This window comes from Carlito syrichta, unplaced genomic scaffold (genome assembly GCF_000164805.1).
Source record: "Carlito syrichta isolate Samal-C Ts95f unplaced genomic scaffold, Tarsius_syrichta-2.0.1 Scaffold306897, whole genome shotgun sequence".
Lineage (NCBI taxonomy): Eukaryota > Metazoa > Chordata > Mammalia > Primates > Tarsiidae > Carlito > Carlito syrichta.
In genome coordinates this window covers 179,996-204,025 of record NW_007250993.1, presented here as the reverse complement: position 1 = coordinate 204,025, position 24,030 = coordinate 179,996, and the positions used below count along the sequence as shown (strand labels likewise).

Below are 24,030 nucleotides of genomic sequence, written 5' to 3'. Positions count from 1 at the left end.
ATTGCTGGGTCATATGGAAGGTCAATTTCTAGTTCTTTCAGAAATCACCACACTGTCTTCCAAGAGGTTGCACTAGTTTGCATTCCCACCAGCAGTGTAGAAGCATTCCTTTTTCTCTGCATCCTTGCCAACACCTGTTGTTTGTTTTATTAATAATGGCCATTCTTACTGGTGTTAGGTGGTATTTCAATGTAGTTTTGATTTGCATTTCTCTGATGATGAGTGAGGCTGAGCACTTTTTCATGTGTCTGTTGGCTGCTCATATATCTTCTTTTGAGAATCGTCTATTCATTTCTTTTGCCCACTTTTTAATGGGGCTGGTTGTTTTTTTCCTTTTGGCACATTTGAATTCCTTGTAGATCCTAGATGTTAGGCTATTGTCAGATATGCAGTCGGCAAATATTTTTCCCATTCTGTGGGCTGTCTCCTTGCTCTCCTGATGGTTTCTTTTGCTTTACAGAAGCTGTCGTTAGTTTGATGAGGTGTCCTACTTGTCTATCTTATTTCTTAAGGTATGGGCATTTAGAGTTCTGATCAGGAATTGGTTGCCAGTTCCAATTTCCGTAATGGTGTCTCCTGCGTTTTCTAAGATTCTTATAGTTTGAGGTTTTACATTTAGGCCTTTGATCTATTTAGAGTTAATTTTTGTGTATGGTGATAGGTAGGGGTCCTGTTTCAATCTCTGCATGTGAGCAGCCAGTTTTCCTAGCACCATTTACTCTCCTCTCCCCAGTGGTTGTTGTTGGAGGGTTTGTCAAAGATGAGTTGGTTGAGAAATTGAGGCTTTGCTTCCAGAATCTCTATCTTGTTCCACTGGTCTATGTGCTTGTTCTTGTACCAATACCTGGCTGTTTTGATCACTGTAACCTTATAGTAAAGTGTGAAGTCTGGATGTGTGATACCTCCTGCTTTGTTTCTTTTGCTAAGGATTGTTTTGATTGTTCGTGGTCATTTATGTTTCCAAATGAATTTCTGTATTGTCTTTTCCAGGGCTGAGAAGAATGATGTTGTTACTTTAATGAGTATTGTGTTGAATCTGCAGATTGCCTTTGGTAGGATATACATTTTAACAATGTGGATTCTTCCTATCCATGAGCATGGAATATTTTTCCATTTGTTTGTGTCTTCTTGGATTTCTTTGAGCAGTGTTTTGTAGTTCTCATTGTAAAGTTCTTTCACTTCTCTGGTTAGGAAGATGCCAAGGTATTTCATTTTTATGGTGGCTCTTGTGCATGGAATTGTGTTTTTTATTTGGGTTTTTGAATACTTATGGTTGATGTATAGGAACACAACTGTCTTTTGCACATTTATTTTGTACCCTGAGACTTTGCCAAAGTCCTCTATCAGTGCAAGCAGGTTTTTGACAGAGTCTCATGCATTTTTTTTTTTTTGAGTTGGAGTCTCACTCTGTCGTAACATATTACGCACTGCAGCCTCAACCTGCTGGGTTCTGGCAACCCTTCCACCTCAGCCTTCCAAGTAGCTGGAACTACAGGTGCGTGCTACCATGCCCGGCTAATTTTTTAAATTTACTGTAGAGATGAGGTCTCGCCAAGTTGCCCAGGAGGGTCTCGAATCCACGGGCTCAGGCAGTTCACTATCCTTAGCCTCCCAAAGCGCGGGATTACAGGCTGAGCCATCGAGCCTGGCTCTCTTGGATTTTTAAGGCATAGGATCATATCATCAGCAAAGAGGGATAACATGATTTCCTCTTCTCCTATTTGAATACCCCTGATTTCCTTCTCTTGTCTAATTGCTGTAGCTAGGACTTCCAACATAATTTTGAACAAGAGGGGTGAGAGTGGGCAGTTTGTCTTGTTCCAGTTTTCAGGGGAAATGTTTTCATTTTCTGTTCATTTAGCAATATGTTAGTTGTGGGTTTATCATAGACGGCACTTACTGTTTTGAGGTATGTTCCTTATATACCTAGGTGTTTGAGGGTTTTCATCAAGAAGGGATGCTGGATTTTATCTAAAGCTTTTTCTGCATCTAATGATATAATCATGTGGTTCTTGTTTTTACATCTGTTGATGTATTTAATTACATTTTTGGTCTTGCAAATGTTGTTCAGCCTCATACTGTGTAGTGTCCATGTCTTTGTGGGTTTTGGGGAAATGTTGTTGGTGTTGATATTTATTTTTATTCCACTGTGGTTTCAGAATGTGCATGGCAAGATTTCAACCTTATGGAATTTGTTTATGCTTGATTTATGGCCAAAGATGTGATCAATCTTGGATTACGTTCCATGTGGTGATGGGTAGAATATATATTGTGTGGTTGTTAGGTGGAATAATCTATTGGTATCTATTAAGTCCATTTGGTCGAGTGTCAAGATTAGGTTCTGGATCTCCTTGCTGATTTTTTGCCTCGATGATCTATCTAGGGCTGTTAGTGGGGTATTCAAATCCCCTGCTATAATTGTGTTAGAGTCTATATCTTTTTTATAGTTTACTTAGTAGTTGTTTTATAAATTCTGGTGCTCCTGTGTGGGTGCATATATGTTTAGGATGGATATTTCTTTTTAATGGATTGAACCTTTTATCATTATGTAGAGTCCTTTTGCATCTTTTAAAATTTTTGTTAGCTTAAAAGTTGTTTTGTCTGATATTAACATCCTAACTCCTGCCGTCTTTAGTGATCCATTTGCCTGGAAACTTGTTTTGAGTCTGTATGCGTCCCTTATAGTGCGATGAATCTCCTGGATGCAGCAAATAATTGGGTCATGGTTTCTTATCCAGTTTGCCATTCTGTTTCTTTACAGCGGTGGGTTTAGTCCATTTACATTCAGGCTGATTACTGAAATGTGATTGTTTGTCCCTGCCATAAGGTTCTTATAAAGTTTTTTTCTTTTGGCTTTGGGGTTGATATATGTGTGTGTTTTCAAGTTTCTTGTTGCACTGTATTCTCTGTTGATTCTGTGCTCTACTGTTCTCTTGGGAAGTGTGTGGCCATTCTTTTTTTTTTTTTTTCTTTCTTCTGTGCTTAATAACCTTCTAAAGTGATTCTTGTAGAGCTGGTCTGGAAGCTGCATAATCTCTTAGGGACTTGATGTCTGGGAAGGATTTTAATTCTCTATCACTGATGAAGCCAGGCTTGGCTGGATAGGAAATTCTTGGTTGAAAGTGTTTATCTTTGGGGACTTTGAATATAGTAGGGCTCCAGTCCCTTCTTGCTTGTAGTGTCTCTGCCAATAGGTCTGCTGGTATTCTGATTGATTTTCCCTGGTAGGTAGTCTGACCTTTCTCTCTTGCTGCCTTTAGGATTTTTTCTTTTGTGCCTACTTTGTGTAGGCAAATTACAATGTGTCTAGGGGTTGGTCTTCTCATTTGATATTTGTGGGAATTCTCTGTATTGCTTGTGCTTGGCTGGTCACATCTCTGGTGTGATAGTGGAAGTTTTTTCTTATTACCTTCTGGAATACTTACTCCAAGTTATTCTCCATATCCCTTTCTTCTTCTGGGATAACAGTCAGGCATAGGTTTTACCTCTTGATATAATTGCACATCTCTTGTAGGCTTTTTTCTTTCTTTCTGAGTCTTCTTTCTATGTTTTCTACAGGTCGGGTTAATTCTATGTTTTGGTCTTCGAGTTCTGAGATTCTTCAGCTAGATTAATTCTGCTTTCCATGCTTGTCATCTTGTTATTTATTTCCTAGATGAAATTTTTTATTGCCAAAATCTCTGTTACAAGTTCTTTCAGTGTTGCATCTTTTCTTTCTTGAGTCTTATTCACTCTTTCCATCCATTCCCTAATCCCTGTTGTATTTTGGGGCCAGTTGTTGGTGACTTCCATTGTTTGGGCACCAAGGTCTGATATTTTAGGAGTTTTGTCTTTGGTATACTTAAAATTGCCTGTGGTCTTCCTTTGTTTTTTCCTCATGTGTGACAGATCTCTTGTTTTTCTCTTTAGTTCTGTATTCAATGTCAGTGAGAGAGGCTTTCCTGTCTGATATTTGCTTAGTCCTCTATTCTTCCCTGATCTGGGCTCTGGATTTGTTTTTTTTGAAATAGGACGGTGGATGGAAAGCTTTGCTAACTCTTGTAGTTTTGAATTTAAAATAAAGTAGGGGATGGGGCACTAGGATTCAGAGACTACTTGTAAGTTACAGTGTTCACTTATAGTTCCGGGTGGCCAGCCCCTGCAAGTTTTGGGGAGTCCCTTGGAACATGTGGTGGCATCGGCGAATCTGTAGGGATAGATATTAAAAGAAAGATGGAAGGATAGATATAAAGAGGAAGAAAGAGAAAGAAAGAAAGTGGACAACTGTTCAGTGAAATGAGCAAAAGCCATTTATTGAAAGTTACAGCAGGTATTTATCCCCAAATTTTACACAGGCAGTCTCACAAGTCTTTTACGTGAACACAAAGCCAGGTGCAGGGCGGGGGGCATCCCCCACCCACTAGATGCTTAGGTGTGAGGAGGAACAAACCCCAAGATTGTCTTATTGTACCCTTTGCTAGTTAATGTTCTTCAAAAGCAGTGTAACAATCCTTACTAGCCTAATGATGCTCTGATAATCAATGACTTCTAGAGCTCACACAAAATCCATGATGACTGTCTTAAACTTTACTACTTACACAATGCTACGGAAGCTCTTAATTATAGCTTAAGCCAATTTTCTAAAGAATGTGGCCTAGTCCAAAGATCACACTGGGCCCTACAGGATGTGGCCCAGTCCAAGGTCCACGGTGGGCCACCTTTTGGAACAATAGACTACAGTCTCTTAACAAAATGGCTATTCCAAAGTCCTATATATCTATCCTAATTTCTATGAAAGCTTTCCAATTCTTAATTCTAATATATATAAAGCTGATTAGCAGCAGCAAAGCTTCTAAAACCTAGATGTAAACTGTAAATGTACTAAGGCCAAAACTTCGATAGTAGAAAGAGGAGACAATGAAAATTCTAAAGTTAACTATACTCTTATTAGACCTAAAAATATTATGATTGATTATGTTTGAACTCACATGATTCGTAGCATGACCTATTCTACAATACCTTATATGAATAAAATAAATTCAATTTCTATAACAGGTAGAAAAAAGACCTTACACTAATTGTAGCTAAAGCCGGCCTAAAAGAATGCAGCCCAGTCCAAAGTACGTGCTGGGCTCTCAGGAATGTGGCCCAGCCCAAACTCTGTGCTGGGCCACTCTTGATAATCATCTATACCATTGAAAAGCTGAAAACAGCTCTCCATAAGTATATACTAATTCTACAAATATACTTTAAAATCTTATAAAGAGGCTTGTACCGTGTAAAAGGCTCCCAAATGTGACCTGAGTTTGAATTATATCTAATACCTAAGCTGAAACTGCAGTTTACGGGAAACAGGAACAATGGGTTTCTAGAGTGAGCCATGCCTGTCACAGTCATAGAGCCTTCAGCTTAGGCCAGCAGAGTTCCTTTAGGTTGTTTGTGCTGCATGGCAAAAGGGAGAGGAAAATGGGGTCTAAGGCTCCTGAACACGTCCTAGTGGTCTCGAGGTCCACGGCCCTCCCTGATCCCTAATGCTCAGTGGGCCTCCGTGGCCGGCTCCCAACATATAGTGTTATGTATTTCCTGAGACCCACTCCCTACCACCACTCTATATGATGATGCAAAGCAGAAACCAATGCAAAAAACAATTGAAAACACACACACACACACACACACATGCATACCGACATACACACACACCCCAAAGCAAACTGGAATAACTACAAAGTAAAACAAAACAAACAACAACAACAACATAAAACCAAGAAAACTACACACACACACACACACACACACACACGCCTAGCAAAAAGTAAATAGAGAAGAAAAACAGGAAGACTGAAGGGGAGAAAAAATAAGAAGGAATTCTGGATGAACTCTCACACATATATTGACATACACCTTAAACTATAAGAAATGAAAATAAAAAAACTTTGAAGAACAAGAGAGCAAAAACAAACCAACAACAGCAACAAAATTGAAAGATGAACATGCAATCATTCTCATACACACATAACAGAAAATGACATATAAAAGACGAAAGAAACAGAAAAAGAAAAAAATTTTGGCAGGATGCAGATCAAACCCTCAAATACATATTCATGCACAAAGGAAAAATATTTTAAAACTAGGTGAACTAACACAGTCAAAAAATTTTAAAAAATTGAAAAAAAAAATTGAAAATTAAAAAAACGAACAAACAAATCCTGTCCTCTTGTGACAGGCTCTTTAATTGTTCCTCTAATCAGATCTCTCCTGCAGAGCCACCTCTTTCACTCTCTGTGTCTGGAGCAGAGAAAGAGGGGTGCAGTGGAGGTGGATTGAGCTGCAGTCCTCCCCTCCTACTCTCATATGGTCAGGGAGCTCTCCTCCGGTGGGAAGGTGCTGGATTGTCTCTTCCCCAGATATGTACTCGCAGGGAGTGCCCCAGCCAGACCTATCCTGGAATGCAGTTCTCCTATTGCTTGATGTTCAGGCTCCGCCTGGGTTTGTCCCTCTCAGTTGTGGCCCAGCTATGTGGGTCTGATGTCCAGAGGATTGCTGGGGAGGAGGGGATTTTGGATCAGCCCTGGACTCACCACTGATCTCTTTGGAGTTCTTTCTCATCCTTTTCTGGTCACACCTTCTGTCCCGCAGCTGGATCAGGGTAGGGGGTGGGACGCCTGGAACTCAGCACTCATCAGGTCCCTCTGAAGTTTGTGCTTTCAGCATATTCTCTCTGGGTCACAATCAATCCCTGAGTAACTGATCCACCAGTCACAGAGATTGGGTCTGGTGCTCTATGGTGAGCGAGTCAGAGCACTTTCCTGCCCCGCCTTCAAAATGGTGGTGGGGTGCCTCTCTGGTCCTCTTCTGTGGGACTTTGCCTCTGGGCTCCCTCCACAGCCTCTACTGTCAGTGCTCTGCCAGGCCCTGAAGTGGTCACACAAAACCTGGAGCCGGCAGTCTCTCCTGCTGCAGTGGTGAGGGAGAGCCTGGGACGATAGTTTCTCCCCACCGCTTTTTCACAGGAAAAATTTTGTCCATTTAAAAAAAATGGTGCTGGGCTTCTGCGATCTGGCAAGAGCCACGGATGAAACAGAGACGCTACAGCCACCAGCTGTTGCACCAGGTTGCCTGGCCACTTGCTCACGATCCCCAACTTAGACAGTCTCTCCCAGCATTTTCTTCCTAGGAAGGGTTTGTTGATTTAAAAAAAGAAAAAGAAAAGAAAATGGTACTCGGCTTCTGAGTTCCGGGAATCGTTAGTGTCCAAGTCCAGCAGCTGCAGCACCAGCCGCTGTACCAGGAGAGCCCTGGCCGCTAGCTCCCTAGCCCTCACTCAGCCAGTCACTCACACACCCACTTGCTCACCAGCACGCACACAAAATTTTCCATACACTCACTCTCTGATACCGGGACTCACATAGTCTGACTGCCATCTTCCCCCACTCCCCACCATTGCCATTCTTTACCTTAGATCTTCTGTAAAGTCCTAATTTTTTGGAGTTGAGAGCAGTAGAAAAATGAAGATGATATTAGATATTCTTGGGAAAAAATGGTGGTTAGCATTAGGCTACAAGGAGATTTATGACCCCTTCTTTAACACCAGAGTTTAAAAAATATATATTTTTACATTTTATTATATAATAATTCTATTTAATTTTGAGTCCTATAACTTAATATGTTAGTATGGAAGTATTAAGTGAGAGAATTTCTTGAAATCATAGAATGTTAAAGCTTAAAAGGGACTTAGGGATCATGTAGTAACCAATTCCTGATATTCTGCAGAGGATCAAAGGAAGATTTGTTAATTCATTCATTAGCTCACTTATTTATCTAGTCATTCAGCACATATTTATTTAATTCTTACTGATGGTACTTGGGGATATCCTTGACCTTATGAAGTTTACAGTATATAGATAATATACTATAAGCTACAGCCACCAGCTGTTGCACCAAGCCTGACCACTTGCTCACGATCCCCAACTTAGACAGTCTCTCCCAGCATTTTGTTCCCAAGAAGGTGTTTTGTAGCAAGCAGATTCAGAAAAAAGTATGTAAGAAGGTAAAAAAAGTAGACTGGGATAAAGGTTTGGGCAAGTGCTTGAGGGTAAAGTGGGTTTGCAATTTAAAATGGGGTAGTCTCCATTATTATAAGATTGAACTGGGATCTACTCACTTGGGCAGTAAAGCCAGATATCCACATCAAGGTTTGCAGCCATGGAAAGAAAGGTTATTATTGCAAGACACCAAGCAAGGAGAACCAGGCAGTTAAATGCTCAAGTCTGACCTCCCCAGTGGCTTGCTGGCAAAGATTTTTTTTTTTTTTTTTTTCATTAATCAGTATTTTTTATTATGGTTTTGTGGGGTACAGTTAAGGGTTAGGTGTACAATGACGTTTCATTCAGGCACCCTGTAAATAAAAAGTGTTTTCCCATCCCCCGACAGATATTTGCTACTGTTAATCCCATCCCCCTCCCCCCATAGTTTCCCAGTACCATCAGTCATTTTCTCATAGTCTGGCAAAGATTTTTAAAGGCAGGGTAAATTTCAGGAAAGCAGATGCTCTAGGCAAAAATTATGAATCAGTACATGGTGGCAGATTACTTATTGGTTTAAGCTTAAAAGGGTGGGATATCTTGAAGCAGGGACTTACAGGTCATAGCTACAATCAAAGATTTTCTGACTTGCAGTTGCTTACAATTTGGGATCAACAGAATACTGTTAACTGGCTAGGAGGAATGACTTTCTCCAAGCCCCTCAGGAAGAAACTTAGAATAAAGGACTTTAGTTATAGGTGAGTCTTTATTTTCCCCTTCTCTGACATTTATGGATCCAGACTGTGGGGATCCTCACTGGGAATACAAGCCTCTGAGAGACAGCTCAGGGATATATGTTAAGATATTTTCTTTAGTTTCTATAGGGAAAGCAAACATTTCTGGAACTTTTAACTTCCTTGGCTAGTGTTTTAGGCTACTAGTACCTTCCTTTTAAACAAGTTACTTATTTAGTTTTGGGACTAGCTAGGTCCCCGGAATCTTCCTCAAAAGAACTTTGGGATTTTCCATTATTTCCATCCATGCTTGAGGTCTGTTGGCCTCTAAAAATAGGGAGTTGCTGCTCTGCCTCACCATTTAAGAGATGTGACTATATGAGGAAGGTTTATCAGGGAAGGAGCAGCAAGGGCAATGGCCAATAGGTGGCAGCATGCTTAGCTTACTGTTCAAGAAAGACTCATAAGATCAGTGTGGCTTCTGGAGGAAGTTGTGGAGTGGAGTAATAGGTGATGAAAATTAATAGGGTTGGGAGGCTGGAGGTGGGTGGGGAACTGGCTAGATTAAGTGAGGTGAATGTAAAGACTCTGGCTTTTATACGAATAAAATGTGAGGAGGAGGAGTGGCAATGAAGAGTTTTTAGCAGAGAAACAATCTCATCTGACTTTTGTTTCAACTTGAATTATTTTGTTTCAACCTGAATTATTCTGCTGTCCAGTCCAGAAGAAATGCTGGGGTAGGGTTGCCAATTTAGCAAATAGAAACAGGACACCCACTTGTTTTTTTTTTTAGTTGGAGACTCACTCTGTTGTCCAAACTGGAGTGTAGTAGCACGGTCATGGGTATTGCAGCCTCAACTTCCTGGGCTTAGATAACTCTTCCACCTTAGCCTCCCTAGTAGCTGGGACTATAGACATGTGCAACATTGATTGTGAAGATGAGGTCTCACCATGTTGCCCAGGCTTGTCTCAAACTCCCGGCCTCAGGCAATCATTTTGCCTTGAATTTCCAAAGTGCTAGGATTACAATCATGATCCACTATGCCCAACAAGAGAGTATGAGAATTTTTGGGGGATAGCAGGAACTAGACTGGATACATTCTCAGTATTCTGTGATTTTATGGGAGACACCTGGGTTCTGCCCCCATTCTCTTTGGAGACATTGCCCCAAATCCTATCACATGATAAATTTGAATTTCAGATAAACAATAAGTAATTTATATATATCCCAGGCAATATTTATTGACTATTACCCATTAGGCAGAATATTCACTACTTTTTAAAAAAATTGTTTAAAAGCGAATCTCTTTAATATTACTATTGATTATTGTATTGTTATCATGATCTTGCTGGTCCAAGGCTTAGGCCCTTACAGCAAATTTCTCTCTTTCTTGTATGATCTGTATTTCTGTTTTCCACACTGTGGCCATCTTAATACCCTAGACTGCAGCCCAGACCTAATGAATCAGAATTTCTGGTATGGAAAAGGGAATCTCCACAACTACATACTCTTCTAGGTTCCGGGCATATAGTAGTAAATAAAGCATACAAAAATCCTTACCCTCATGGGATTTGTATTCTAATGGGGGAGACATAGTAAACAAATACAGCTGGCAGGTTCTCCATATCTGCTGGCTTCACATCTGTGGATTCAACCAATTGTAAATACAAAATATTCAGGAAAAAAAGCCCAATTAAAAACTAGCAGCACAACAATAAAAAATAATACAGAAAATACAGCATAACAACCATATACATAGCTTTTATTGTATTTGGTATTATGAGTAAGCTAGAGATGATTTAAAGTGTACAGGAGGATATGTATAGGTTATATGCAAATATGACATCATTTTATATAAGGGTCTTGAGCATTTAAGGATTTTGATATTGGAGGGGGCTGGGAGGTGGGGTTTGAAACCAATGCTCTGCAGATACCTAGGGACAACTGCATATAGTATACTGAATACTAATGTAGATTCTAAGAAGAAAGAAAAAACAGGAGGGGGAACAGGAAATATGTAGTGTTGTGGTGAGGGGGTTGCAATTTTAAATAGGATGGCCAGTTAAGGCCTTACTATATGGTTATGTTTGAATCAAGACTTAAAGGAAGTGAGGCAGAGACCAGGTGGTTACTTGCGAGAATAGAACTTCTGGATGAAGGAATAGAACTCCAAGGCTGGGGCATACCTTGTGTGTTTAAGAAACTACAAGGGTCAATGTGTTGAGTGGAGGGGAAGGGGAGAGAGGAGGAGATGAGATAAGAGAGATAATGGTGAGTGGCTGGCGATTGTTAGTGTTTAGGCTTTATGGTACATTGAAGAGAAACTTGGAATCCTGTGCCCAGGTGTGATATTATCTCTGTGCTTCAGTTTCATGACCACTAAAAGGTGAACGGAAGACTAAGATGACCTCTTAGATTTCTTCCTGCTCTAAAATAGAGTCCTTAATTTGAAATCTACCATTTCTCTTCCATTTCTACTTTTCAACTCTTTTGTGACCAATTAGTTTATCATTTAGGATTCTTCTTTACTTTTCATGAGCTCTCTCTGGTTTGCACCAGCTAGCCGGGTAACTTTTTCCTTTATGCTGCCCTTGTTCTTCTTTCTTTCCTGATTGCACTTGAAGATTTAGACGGTCCTTTGATAAACAGTATGAGATTGTTCTCTTATCACTTTGTTCAATCATTAGTTCTTCTGACAATCAGATTCTTGTTTAATCCTAGCTAACGGAATTAGGAAACATACCTTTTTCGCTACTAAGAGATTGAAATTCTTATAAATAGTGGCTTGACTTTAGATAGAAACATAAAAAAGAAGAAAGAAGAGACTTGAATCAACTCTAAATTGAATAAATACCAATTGCCAGTCCAAGATTAAATGGAATATAATGTGCAGAGAATCATGGAAATTCTAACAGGGTACTTTTATGGAAAGTACAACCTTTAGGTATGTCTTAAAGGAATGTTCACTGAAAAGTAATTGGTGGGAGCATTCTAAGATGTTGTTTTGATGGGTTCTATTAGTAGACAACATGGATAAAAGGAACATGTCATGAAGTTTTACAATCGTATTTAGTATACATTCTATTGGAAGAACAAAGCGGTATCAAAACTGTCGTTGATGCTTTTGAAATCTAATGCACAAAAATAGGACTTGTAGGCTTTCAAATTGCAGCTTTCATGCAGTAGTAATGAAACATTGTAATCACTGAATAATTCTGCCACCTTTTACAGCTTTCATAGGGTGTTATAAATTATAAAGAAACAAATCCAAACATCTAAATGTTATCTTGGGGTTTGATCTGTCATGCTTTATGTCATCTGCTAGGTTTTGACTACTGCAGGAGAGTTAGAAAAATAGTATATTGTTAGATACCAACATATTATATTAAGTTTATGGTGTCATAAAAGTCTCAACTGTAAATAATAAGTTTACAGTTATTTTTGTTAATAATAATTTTCTTTTATCTGTTGTATAATTGGTAAAACTTTTTCTGGTGATTATTCTTTTGAGCCTTGCTGAAATTAAAGAAAATTTTAATTGAAGCTTTCTTGACTAAGTATAATTATTATAGGAGGAGTGAGTTGGAAAAGATTTGTATAACTTAGCTGGTTAGACACCCAGCTGCATATATTTATTTAAAGCCTTCTACCTTGCTCATTTATTTTCCTAACAACATAAAATTGTCCTGTTTTGAAGTTTAAATTGAAGGACTATTTATACACTTAAAGTAGGAGACTGTTTAAAAATAATGGAATAAATTATAAAAAACAAATGAAGTTTACTTGGCACTTTTGAACATTATTTAATTCTAGACTTGAAAGTCTGTTTAAGCTTATTTTTATAGCAGTGGTAATTATACTGGTCCAGTAGCTGTGCCAATTCTAAGTATAATGTACTTTAATTAATGTAGGCTTTGGTGTTTCTGTTAATGGACGGTGATATATAGAAAATCTAAGCAAGACATGCTAACTTAGTTCCAGTCAAATAGTCTGAAAAGTGTACACTTTTTTTTTATTTTTGAAAATTAACCTATTAAGGATGAGAGTAAACCTTTACAGAGATAGATCCTCTGACACTAAGAGATGACTAAGTTCTGCCTGTTCTTGGCTCTACCAAAATTATATTTGTGGATAATTGAATAGCTTGGTCACGAAAAAGTTTATTCTCTAAGTTGAATGTTGACAAACTGTGACCCATGGGCTAAATCCTGCCTGTTTTGTAAAGTTTTATTGGAATACAGTCTTGTTAATTCAATTATAAACTGTTTAAGACTGCTTTGATGGTACAGTGGTAGTGTTGAGTAGTTACCACAGGGATCATATGATCCTCAAGGCCTAAAATATTTACTGTTTGCCCCTTTAAGAAAAAGTGTACTCTATATGTTCTGGTGGAGGTTTATGAGGTAGTATTTTTGTGTTTGATTTCCCATTCCACTTCATTCTAGGAAAGAGTACTTAAAAAAATCATTTGGGTGTTAGTTTCCAGCCTTCTCATTTGTGAAGAGGGATAATATTACCTTGCAGTGTTGCTTTGAGGACTAAGTGAGAAATGTAAATAAAATACTTTGCTGATTGTGTAGCACCCAGGAAGAATTTAGGCAGTGAGGAGATCACGGAAAATCTTGGTGTCTGGGTGATTTAGGATGCTATGATTTTAGAGATTGTGATTTGTAAAGCAGGTTTTAGAGGCCTAGTTTATCCAGGGTCTTAATATATTAATAGCATTGCTGATTAATTTCTCTCCATCCTTTCCTTCTTCCCTTTTGTCCCCTCTTTGTTTCTCTTTCTTCTCTTTTCTTCCTGATCTTTATACTTTCCTTCTCTCTTTCTTTTTGATATGTGCAAACATTGAGACTACGTTTATGTTCGTTGGTCTACTCCTAGAGAGAGTATGCAGAAAATCTATTTTTTTTTTTTTGAGTCGGAGTCTCACTCTGTCGCCCAGACTGGAGTGCAGTGGCCGCTCCCGGCCACTGCAGCCTTGACCTGCTGGGCTCTGGCGATCCTTCTGCCTCAGCCTTCCAAGTAGCTGGAACTACAGGCGCACGCTACCATGCCCGGCTAATTTTTTGATTTATTGTAGAGATGAGGTCTCGCCAAGTTGCCTGGGCGGGTCTTGAACCCGCGGGCGCAGGCAATTCACTCACCTCGTCCTCCCAAAGTGCTGGGATTACAGACTGAGCCACCGAGCCCGGCCAGAAAACCTATTAAATAGAAGATTCTCTGTTATTGTTGGCTCCATTCTCTAGGAAACAGAGGAACTCTAAAATCTTGTAATCTTCTTCTCCTTTATTTTTATGGGATAATATATATTGGTATATATAAAATCTACTTGGTATATATAAAATCCATCTATTTATATGTAAAATCTGCTCTTACTACAGCAAATGTTAGGGCAGATCGTTGGTTTTTCTTGGACCATGGTGTCAATGGTTCATCTCTAGGCAGGCTTGATTTTCTTCTAGAAGGTAGGATAGATGATAGATAAATTTTTCCTAATATTTTGGAGGAAACGTGAAGATCTAATGATGATAAAATTGACTCTAGCAATTTTATATTAGAACACTTAATATGTTTTTGCTTCATGAAAACAAAAACTTAAAGAGCTGTTATTTTACTTGACAGGTATTGTTAGAAGATTAGTTTGAAACTTGAGACCTAACCCCTTCAAGTTATTGTAAAACCTACATTGATATAAATAAGAGGGTAAGAAAAAGAATCTTAAAATATCTTTTGTTTTTATTGGTATTTATTATTATTTTGTGGTAATTTTTAGTTCTTATAGGTGTCACAGAAAAAAATACAGAAAAGAGGTAAAATTCTAGGGTAATAATCACAGCATTAGCAGATTTTTAGATCACAATAGTAAGAATTAGTCACATTTCTAAAGGTTTTGGGCTCCATCATTTGAAAATCTTGTTATCCATTGTAAATTTCATTCTGTTTTAATTTAACTAAATTCTTTTGTTTGTGGTTTAAAAAAGAATTAAGTGGGTCAAATTTCTCTTGAGTGTTTCTAGCTTACTAAAGCTAATACCTAAATACATTACATTTAAATTTTATATTCTATCATTCTGTAAAGTATCCTTGCTGTTTTCCCGTTTATTGTACAGTAAGCTGAGATTTTAGTAGAGGCAGATATCAATCCCGTTTTTTCTCTCTGAGGTCACTGAGTCACACAGAGATAATAAATGATTTTTTTAGTTAGTATAAAGTCAGGAACATAAATATTGGATTTACCGTATTTTGTATATTCATAGGGACAGCAAGGTTTAAAAAATAATTTTGTGTCTGGAAACAGGTAGGTAATATATAAGATGAGGGATTGTTTCAGCTAAAATTTTTGTTGTTGTTGAGAGGTTTAAGTATTTTATCCTGCCAAGATATGAAGAGAGCAGGAGGAGAGTTGTAAGTCTTGGTAAAACATAACTTTGAGACACAGCGTTAGCATTCTGTTTACTTGTAGATGAGAAAAACCAATAACGTTAATTTCATCTGTCAAAGGAGAAAGAAGGGAGGAGAAGGAAAAAAAAGAGACAATTTGGAATAGTGAATTTTGTTTTCCTTTCCTTGGCTAAACTGCTGATTAGCTGGTAGCTATTAAAGAGACCAGGCAGAATATTGTCGTTTGGCAGCTAGATGTGTCATCAAAGAATTCAGTTTTAGTTGTTTATGAATTCTCTAGAAGACCTTAGATGTTTAATTATGGCTTGCATGTAAGAGATTGTCTCTTATGTCTGTCAGTATTCTTGTTAGCACTTTCATTAATGCCAGATCTACATCAGAATTTCTTACTTGTTTTATTATGGCCTTGTTTCTGTGATCTTTTTTCTTTTGTTTTCTTTGGTGTGTTAGGCAGTCCTTCTAAAAATTAATGCTCTATCTTTCTGGGGTTATATTTGCCATTCAAACCATCATTTAAACAATATTCGTATGTAATTTGTTCTCAAAATTGTGTTCAGATAAAAAAGGCCTTAGCCTACTTGAGACTATATGGGAGACATGAACTACAATATGTAAAGCATATGGAATGGATTTCTCTAGTCAGTTATCTAGATGGTATTAATAAATCAATAAAAATATTCACCTTAAGCACTTTATGCTCTTTTACTTACTGTTGTTTTGAAAGTTTAGATTCGGATTTTGAAAAATTTTGCAAATTTTCTTTCTATAATCAGATTACTGTTGCTATAATCGTTATCTTTGATGAAGAGTGGGAATCATTTAATGGTAAATTCTGTTTGTTTTGTTTTGGTTTTTTTTTCTAGTCAAAGGCCATTGGCTTGTTGGATGTGGATGTGTATGGCCCTTCAATTCCAAAGATGATGAATCTCAAAGGAAATCCAGAATTATCACAGAGTAAGTGAAGAAGACATAAATATTATGCTTATAGTTGCACATTTATTTGGTACTTACTGGGTATCAGGCATTGTGCCAGATACAATGTATACTTTATCCACAATATAGTACAGTAAATCCTCACTTAAGTCAGTAAATTCTTGGAAACTGTGACTTCAAGTGAAACAGGCTAAATAATTTAAACAAGAGTTAAGTTACTGTGGCATATTTTTGGTCACAAAAACATCACCATACTATTAACAGTAAGTAAAGACTGAAAATGGCTGGGTGCGGGTGGCTCATGTCTGTAATCCCAGCACTTTGGGAGGCTGATGTGGGAGAAGTGCTTGGGCCTAAGAGTTTGAGGTCAGCCTAGGCAACACAGCGAGACCTAATCTCTTAAAAAAAAAAGAATAAAAAAATTAGCCATCCGGGGTGGCGTATGCCTGTAGTCTCAGCTACTCTGGAGGCTGAGGCACAAGGATTGCCTGAGCTCAGAATCTGGTCGAGGCTGCAGTGAGCTGGGATTGTGCCACTGCACTTCATCCTGCATGACAGTGAGACCTCACTAAAAAAAAAAAAAAGAAAAAAAAAGGACTCAAAACACTTACAGTATTTAACATTGAAATAAATAAACGTGAGCTATATATGTAGGACAGATTTAAAAAAGCAAGTAAGTAAGATAATTATTTACACAGTTTTTAGTGAACCAGTGAGTGACAGCTGTTGTAGTGATGGTGGGTTAAATCAAGAGATAGGTATTTGCAAAGTGAAAATTGTAAGGAGCACCTTTCACCACCACACTGTTCAAAAACAAACAATAACCAATATGTGGCTCACTAAGTGTTTTTGTACTGCATTATTTGTTATCATGCATTTGTATATTATGGTATAGTTTCTGAATTTTAATTTGACAGCTATTTGCATCCATTCATTCATTTTCTAATCCACTTATTCTAGTTCATGGTTGTGGGTAGCTGGAGCCTCTCTTTGTATCTCAAGGGCAAGGGAGGAGCCAGCCCTGGACAGGATGCCATCCCATTGCAGGGTGCACTCATACACACCAGTGTGCATTCAGTCTGGGACCATGTAAACATGCCAGTACATCTAAAGTGCACAGCTTTGGGATGTGGGAGGAAGCAAGAGTATCATAGAATCTCAGCTCTGTCACTGATTGTGTAGCTTTGAGTAAAATGTTTAATTTTTTTGCTTTTTGGACCTCCATGTATAACATAGAATTATATTTACTGTGATAATTAACATAAATGTTATGCATTTAGCACAGTTTCTGCCACATAGTGATAAAAAAACCTTAGGTCATCATCATGGTTTCTTTACATTAAATGTGTGGATTTTAGGAATTTTGAATAGAAAATGTATTTGTGGTAGAAGAAATGAAAATAATTTTCTCTAACCAGATTTTTGTCAGATTTGTCTTAAAGTGTTTTTAAAAAATCCCAATACATTGACTTCTCTCTCCAGTCTCTTTACTAGAAAAAGCAATTTTTCTAAATAAATCTTTAATATGTATTGCTTCTGTAAATTGTGTTTTTAATAACACTGTCAAATAGAAAGCTTTGAGAACAAGGAAATGTTATGACCAAAAAAATGAAGAATTTAAACTTTGGGCACATGGGCACAACGGCGGGAACAGTATACTCTGGGCACTGCTAAAGGAGGGATGCAGGGAGGATAATGGGTACACAACCACCCACTGGGTACTGCGTCCACATCTGTTGGGGAGAGGGCTCCCTGGAAACCCAAACCTCACCTTCACACAATATACTTATGTAGCAAATCCTCACATGTACCCCATGACTCTAAAACAAAAAAAGAAAGAAAGAAACTGACCTGAGACTCTTTCAGTTGTTAAACCCAACACTGGCAATTTGGTCAGTATCCTTAAATTGGTGTTGATTTGGAAGAAAAAAAAAAAAGTCTTAATTTTTGTAAGTATATTTATAAATGTAATAAGATAAAATATGAAAAGACTCAGTGACTAGAAAAGCTTGTATTGTGTACTTTAAATGATAAATTTTTGGGGAAATAGAACAGCGAACTGAATCCCAGCTTAATAGGGACTTCTCAATTCTTAGACTAAGTTGGACAACCTTAGGAGCAATAGGGACTTCAGAATTCCTTTCTCTTCATTATTTAAGCAGATGTATATGATGATGTAATTTTTGACAATTTGCTCATTTAAAAATAACACGTTACGGTTGGCAGATCATACTTTTTTTTTTTCTCTCTGTCTCTATCTTTTTTTCTGGGAGAATTGTAGAAAAACCTCGCTTTTTGTAATTATGACATTTTAGCCTTCATTACAAAGATAAATTTTCTGTTTGATTTTGAATAAGTAAATTCAATAGTTGAAGAATTTAAATTGATAATAGCTATTGGTTTCTTAGGCTGAGAATGTTTCTATTAAGATTAAAATGTCAATAGTGAATTTTCTATGTTATCATGAAAAGTTGTGGTAATGGGAAGTCTATCTAGTTTGTAGAAAGGGTATTATACAGAAACATCAACAAGTTGACATTGTAATGACTGAAGATGACCAGTTACTTTGGGGACCTAATAGAATTTAGAGTAAAATCTATGTGTTGTTGGAGAAACTAGCACCTAATCATGAATATAACCCCCCACTTTTTTTTAAAAGAACAAATGCCAGTAATTTTTGTACATTTTAACTTTCCAAATAACTTAATATTCAAATTTCATATCGTAGTATAGCAAACTTATAGTCCTAGAAATTATTGACTTGGAGATTTTCAATTGAGATGACAAATATTCAGTGGTAGTTGCACACAGAGACATGTTGCTACATTTCACCAATGTAATATTCATTTTTGTGACCAGGTTGAGGGTTTTCACTAAGCTTTCCAAATTATTCTTATTAGTAGAAATATCTTCTTTCTTTCATAGTTTTGTGATGAAAAATCACTTTCAGAATGCTCATGAGTTTATTACTGCTTAGTTTTACTATGTCTTTAAACGTACTGAGCTAATAAAGTAGGAAATGTTTAAGACCTGTGGAGAGAGGTTACTAAAATGGATATTTCAAGTATTTTATTGAAGATAGACACAGTGTTTATTACTGACTAAATGTGAAACTTTTTTGAGTAGGGACCACTTGTCTTTTCCATTATGGGATAGTAATTCTGTACTCATGTCAGAATTTTCTGCTATATCTGTCTTAAGGTATTAAGCTTTTTTCAAGTTTAGGATTGAGTGTGTATGTGGGTTTTTCGGAGAAACTGTGGAAAATCAAATGGCAAGTGACCTTTTATAAAAAGTATCACCCATTTCTGGTAAAAACTATAAAGAGACTGTAATTTTTTAAAGGTAATTTAAGTGTCCAAAGAATGAGCGTGAACTGTGGTTATATCTGGTCACTGTATTGTTTCATTCCTGGGAAGAGATTTACGAGTGGTGTTGAAGTTGTTGACATGCAAGATCACATTCCTATTTGCTGGATGGAGATACTAAAGGGTGTAACAGCTGCTTGCAGCTCGTCTTGGGGGTGTCAGACCACCGGGCTGGTGTGGTTCTGCAGTATCTTAGCCTCAGGGATTGAGGGTAGCCATGGCTACTTATACCCAGAGCAAGACATACTCCAGCTTTAGTTCCAGTTCTAAGATGACTAGCACAGTAAGTAGCCTTGCAGTCCGCAGGAGTGGGGGCACAGTGTTGGTGCCTTCTCTGGGGGATCACAGCTCTGTGGATTGCAAGTGGCTCCCTCAGCTGGTTTTAGTGCCTGTGAGAACTGCAGGGGACCACAATGATAAGGTTTGCAAGGTACCCAGGGTGTTGATGGGGGTGCTGGGATCCTCTTGCTTACCCCCTCATTATAGGGAAAAGTTTCTCTTGATTCCCAGCTGATCCTGGTTGGAGGCTGGGGTTGTGTTTCCAAATGTAGTTCTTCATTCATTGCTCTGGCTGTTTTTGTGAGGAGGAGGAGTTTCAGGTGCTTTTAGTCAGCTGTCTTACTGCCATCACTCAATCTTATACTTTAGGGTAGTTATTAAGAACTGGGGAGAGGGCAACCCTTTGGGTCCCCTCCCACTGTGGAAGCTTTTCTGTCCTCTCAATAAATCCCGCTTTAAAAAAAAAAGAACTGGGAGAAAGTAGAATAGTGATGTTTAATTGGGTGTGTTAGGTTATTAGCTTTCTCTAATTTTTAGTTTAGAAACATCACTAGCCTGCCAATTGTTATGAATTGTAGCCTAAAATTCTGTTATTCCTTTTCATCTTAAGAAAGTGATGGAATTCAAAATTGTTAATGTCATGGTTACTGGTATTACTTTGTAACATGACCAATATTACAGAGTCCTTTATGATCTGGTTCCCGCTGCTTCTTCCTCCTATAGCCTTCATTCCAACAAGCTTGCCATGTTACCCACTGAAAACTAGACACATGCTAACATGTGATCTTTTTGTCTAACATGCTAACCTCTGTGCTGTCTCAGGATCTTCACATACTTTATTCTGTTTAGAATTCCTTTTACCTCCACTGTCCTCTACCCTGAAGATAATTTCTACTAATCAGGTCTCAATTTTAATGGTTATTCTTCCATAAGCCCTTTCTGACTTCTTGGTCTTCTTATAATTGGAAGGATGGAATTTTTGTGTTATTATCTGTTTAATTTTTTATCCTCCCTAATAGACAATACAATGTCTATAGAGCAGATGCTTTTCTGCTTGGTTTGTTTTTCTCATGCTTGGTATATAGTATATAGACTTAGTTGAATACATGGATAACATGGTCATCCCTGCTAAATTTCATGTATGTTAGCTGCATAGTTAACTTTCTGCTTTGTTATATTAGATAACTTAATTTGCAAGCTTACTTTTTCCTTAGTAATAAAGGCAGTTTTAAGACATTATCTTAATAGTTAATCTTTGTGATAGATCCAAGTGGCTATCTTCTACTGCTTTTTTCCTCATTCTTAAAAAGGGAAGAAAATCTATATGGTTAGTAATTTGATTTTTGGGAATTATGTTATATGGACTAAAGCGATTTATCAGATTGTTACAGCATGATAGAACAGTGCCAGTCTTGTCTTTTAGTTTTGAAATATTCAGTGTTGGTCTCTTACTTATAAGAGGTAGAGTCCTTTGTGGCCTAATTTGAGCCATAATGGAGGTGGCAGTGTTTAGGATCCCAGCTCTGGGGCTAGAGAAGGAAATAGGTCAGTGTACACCTATCGTTCTTTCCTTAGACCATCCTCATTGCCAAGATAAAATAGTACATGAACACTAATATAGAGACCTCATTTGAGATTACTTATTTTGGAGGTTGGTATTTGTAATAGGTTAGGAGAGGTAGTGAGTGAGGAAGAGGTAAGGTTTTGATTTTATTCTGCTGTCTCTGAGGTCTTTCAATTAAGGAAAGGGAAGTAGAAATAGCAACTTGCAGTTTAATTGGCTTTGGGAATCTTCCTTGCAGTATACAAACCACAAACTTTTTTTTGAGATGGTAGAGTATTTTAAGCTGGCTTCCCCAGAAAGCAGAGCCCTGTGCACTACTAATTATTAGAGAGTGCAGACTGGAGTGAAGAAAGAAAGGAGGAAGAGCCAATATAAAAATGTGTTCTCAAACTGGCTGTTGCTAAATGTCACAGATTGCTTGACTGTGTGGGACTATATAATCTCCATGGCCCACAGATAGGACAGTCTATTGGGAGAGAGACAGGGAAGGCTTATCTAATGATGTCCGTCTCCCATTTACCAAAGTCTCACCTCTGGAGATATTAACTTGCTGGAATTTCTGAGTTGTGTGTAGTTGTCCCTTCGTGTATGCTGAGGATTGGTTTCAGGACCCTCCTTGGATATCAGAATCCATGGATGCTTATATCTTATGTAAAATGGCATAGTATTTGTATATAACCTTTGCACATCTTTCCATATACTTTAAATAATTTCTAGATTACTTATAATACCTAATACTATGTAAATAGTTGTAATACTGTATTGGTTTAGGTAATAATGACAAGGAAAAAAGTCTGTACATGTCAGTACAGATGCAGTCATCCATTAAAAAAATGTTTTACATCTGTAGTTGATTGAATCCATACCTATGGATATGGAGAGCCAACTGGATGTATGCGTGCCTGGCATGGTCCTATGACATCTGGTGATGTCCCATACTTTAATGTCAACATAGGAAACTTTCGCATGGGAGTTGGGAAACACACACTGTATGGACCTGAAGTGAAGTGCTGTTAGGTAGCCCTCACTGTTCAGTTGCTCAGAGCTCATGTAGGACTGGTTGCCACAGTGGTAACCAGTGGAATAAGAGACAAGAGAAACTAAGAGTGTCTGGAGTGGAGCATGTTGTTAGGCTTTTGATGCATGGGGATGGAGTGAGAAACTGAGCTTTTCTATAATACAGACAGCGATTTCAGTGAATCCTGCCCGTATTGACTGATGCTACACAGTGGCAGTGAACCAAGAAGATACGTGATTCTTGCCAACTTTTTATATTCTGAATTCTTAAGAAAATATAGAATGATCCCCCAGTTAAGCAAATACATATCAAAATTTTATTTCTTAAGGGAAAGATATTTGAATAATATTTAGAAATCCAGTTTTAAAGTTGTTTTCAATAAGACATATATAAGAAAATAAAATGGATTGTATATGTTTTTATTCATTTCGTTATTTCAATTTGACAATTTTTTATTTTTAAAATATAAAATTGGATAATTTCAAAGTTTGAAAACTTGATTTTTTAATGGATAGGGCTTATGGGGACATGTAATGCTGGTCAGTTTTAAATACAGTAGTATTATGAGATTTAGGACTCTAATATAAGAGCGAAGTTTTAACTAATGATCATTTGGTCATTGATAAACCAGTTTTTTATGTCACACAGATGATTCTACAATATGATAGTGTGTTTTGTACATTTAACCCAGAAGCCTCACGATAGCATGAATATGTATATTTACTAGCAGATTTGGGCAAGGATAGCATCTAAAAATTAAGATACCAGTTTTAATAATGGGGAGGTGCTGAGTTTAGATGGCTCTGTTTGCATATATTAATATGCACCATAGTCTTTGGGGGTACATTTATGGATTTTTTTTCTTGTAAATATTTATCACAAATTCTGTGGCTGAAAATGACTACATATACACACAGACACAGATGCGTATACACACACACACATATATAAGTAAAGTGTCTTTTTAAATTTTGTTACTTGCAACTTAACTAGCACTGGCTTGAAATAAGAATGGTTGTTTTTTAAAAACAAACTCTGCATTTTTTTTTTTTTTATTATAAAGATGTGGGGAGCCGGGCTCGGTGACTCAGCCTGTAATCCCACCTTTGGGAGGCTGAGGTGAGTGGATTGCCTGAGCCCGTGGGTTCGAGACCTGCCTGGGCAACTTGGCGAGACCTCATTTCTACAATAAATCAAAAAATTAGCCAGGTGTGGTAGCGTGCGCCTGTAGTCCAGCTACTTGGAAAGCTGAGGCAGAAGGATTGCCAGAGCCCAGCAGGTCAAGGCTGCGGTGGCCGGGAGCCTCCGGCCACTGCACTCCAGTCTAGGCGACAGAGTGAGACTCCAACTCAAACAAACAAACAAACAAACAAATAAAGATGTGGGGTACAATTCAGGGTTAGGTAAACAAATGTCGATTATGCAGGTACCCTTGTTGATGGGGTGTGCCCCTCCCTCCCTTAGTAGTTTCCCCCACCTACCACTCTCACCTCCCCTCCTGTGACCGTTTCCAACTACTGCCAATCTCTTTCATATAGTATTATGATAATTGTCCAAGGTCCGCTTATGAGTGAGAACATTTGGTACTCTGTTTTTTGTTTCTGTGATAGATTACTGAGTATGATTGACTCTAAATCCATCCAAGTTGCCGCAAAGTTCATATGTTTGTCCTTCTTTATGGCTGCATAATATTCCATTGTGTATATGTACCATTTTTTTTTTTTTTTT

At 37.8% G+C, this 24,030-nt stretch overlaps 1 protein-coding gene across 1 annotated transcript in view; it reads left to right on the top strand.

Moving 5' to 3' along the window:
- LOC103265880 (iron-sulfur protein NUBPL) overlaps positions 1–24,030 on the top strand; it is a gene marked incomplete at its 3' end in the record, with an annotated part of 222,823 nt that overhangs the window by 40,727 nt on the left and 158,066 nt on the right. Inside the window, exon 4 of the mRNA XM_008063525.2 lies at positions 16,004–16,094. Coding sequence (XP_008061716.1) covers positions 16,004–16,094 — 91 coding nt within the window. The remainder of the gene's footprint in view (positions 1–16,003; positions 16,095–24,030) is intronic.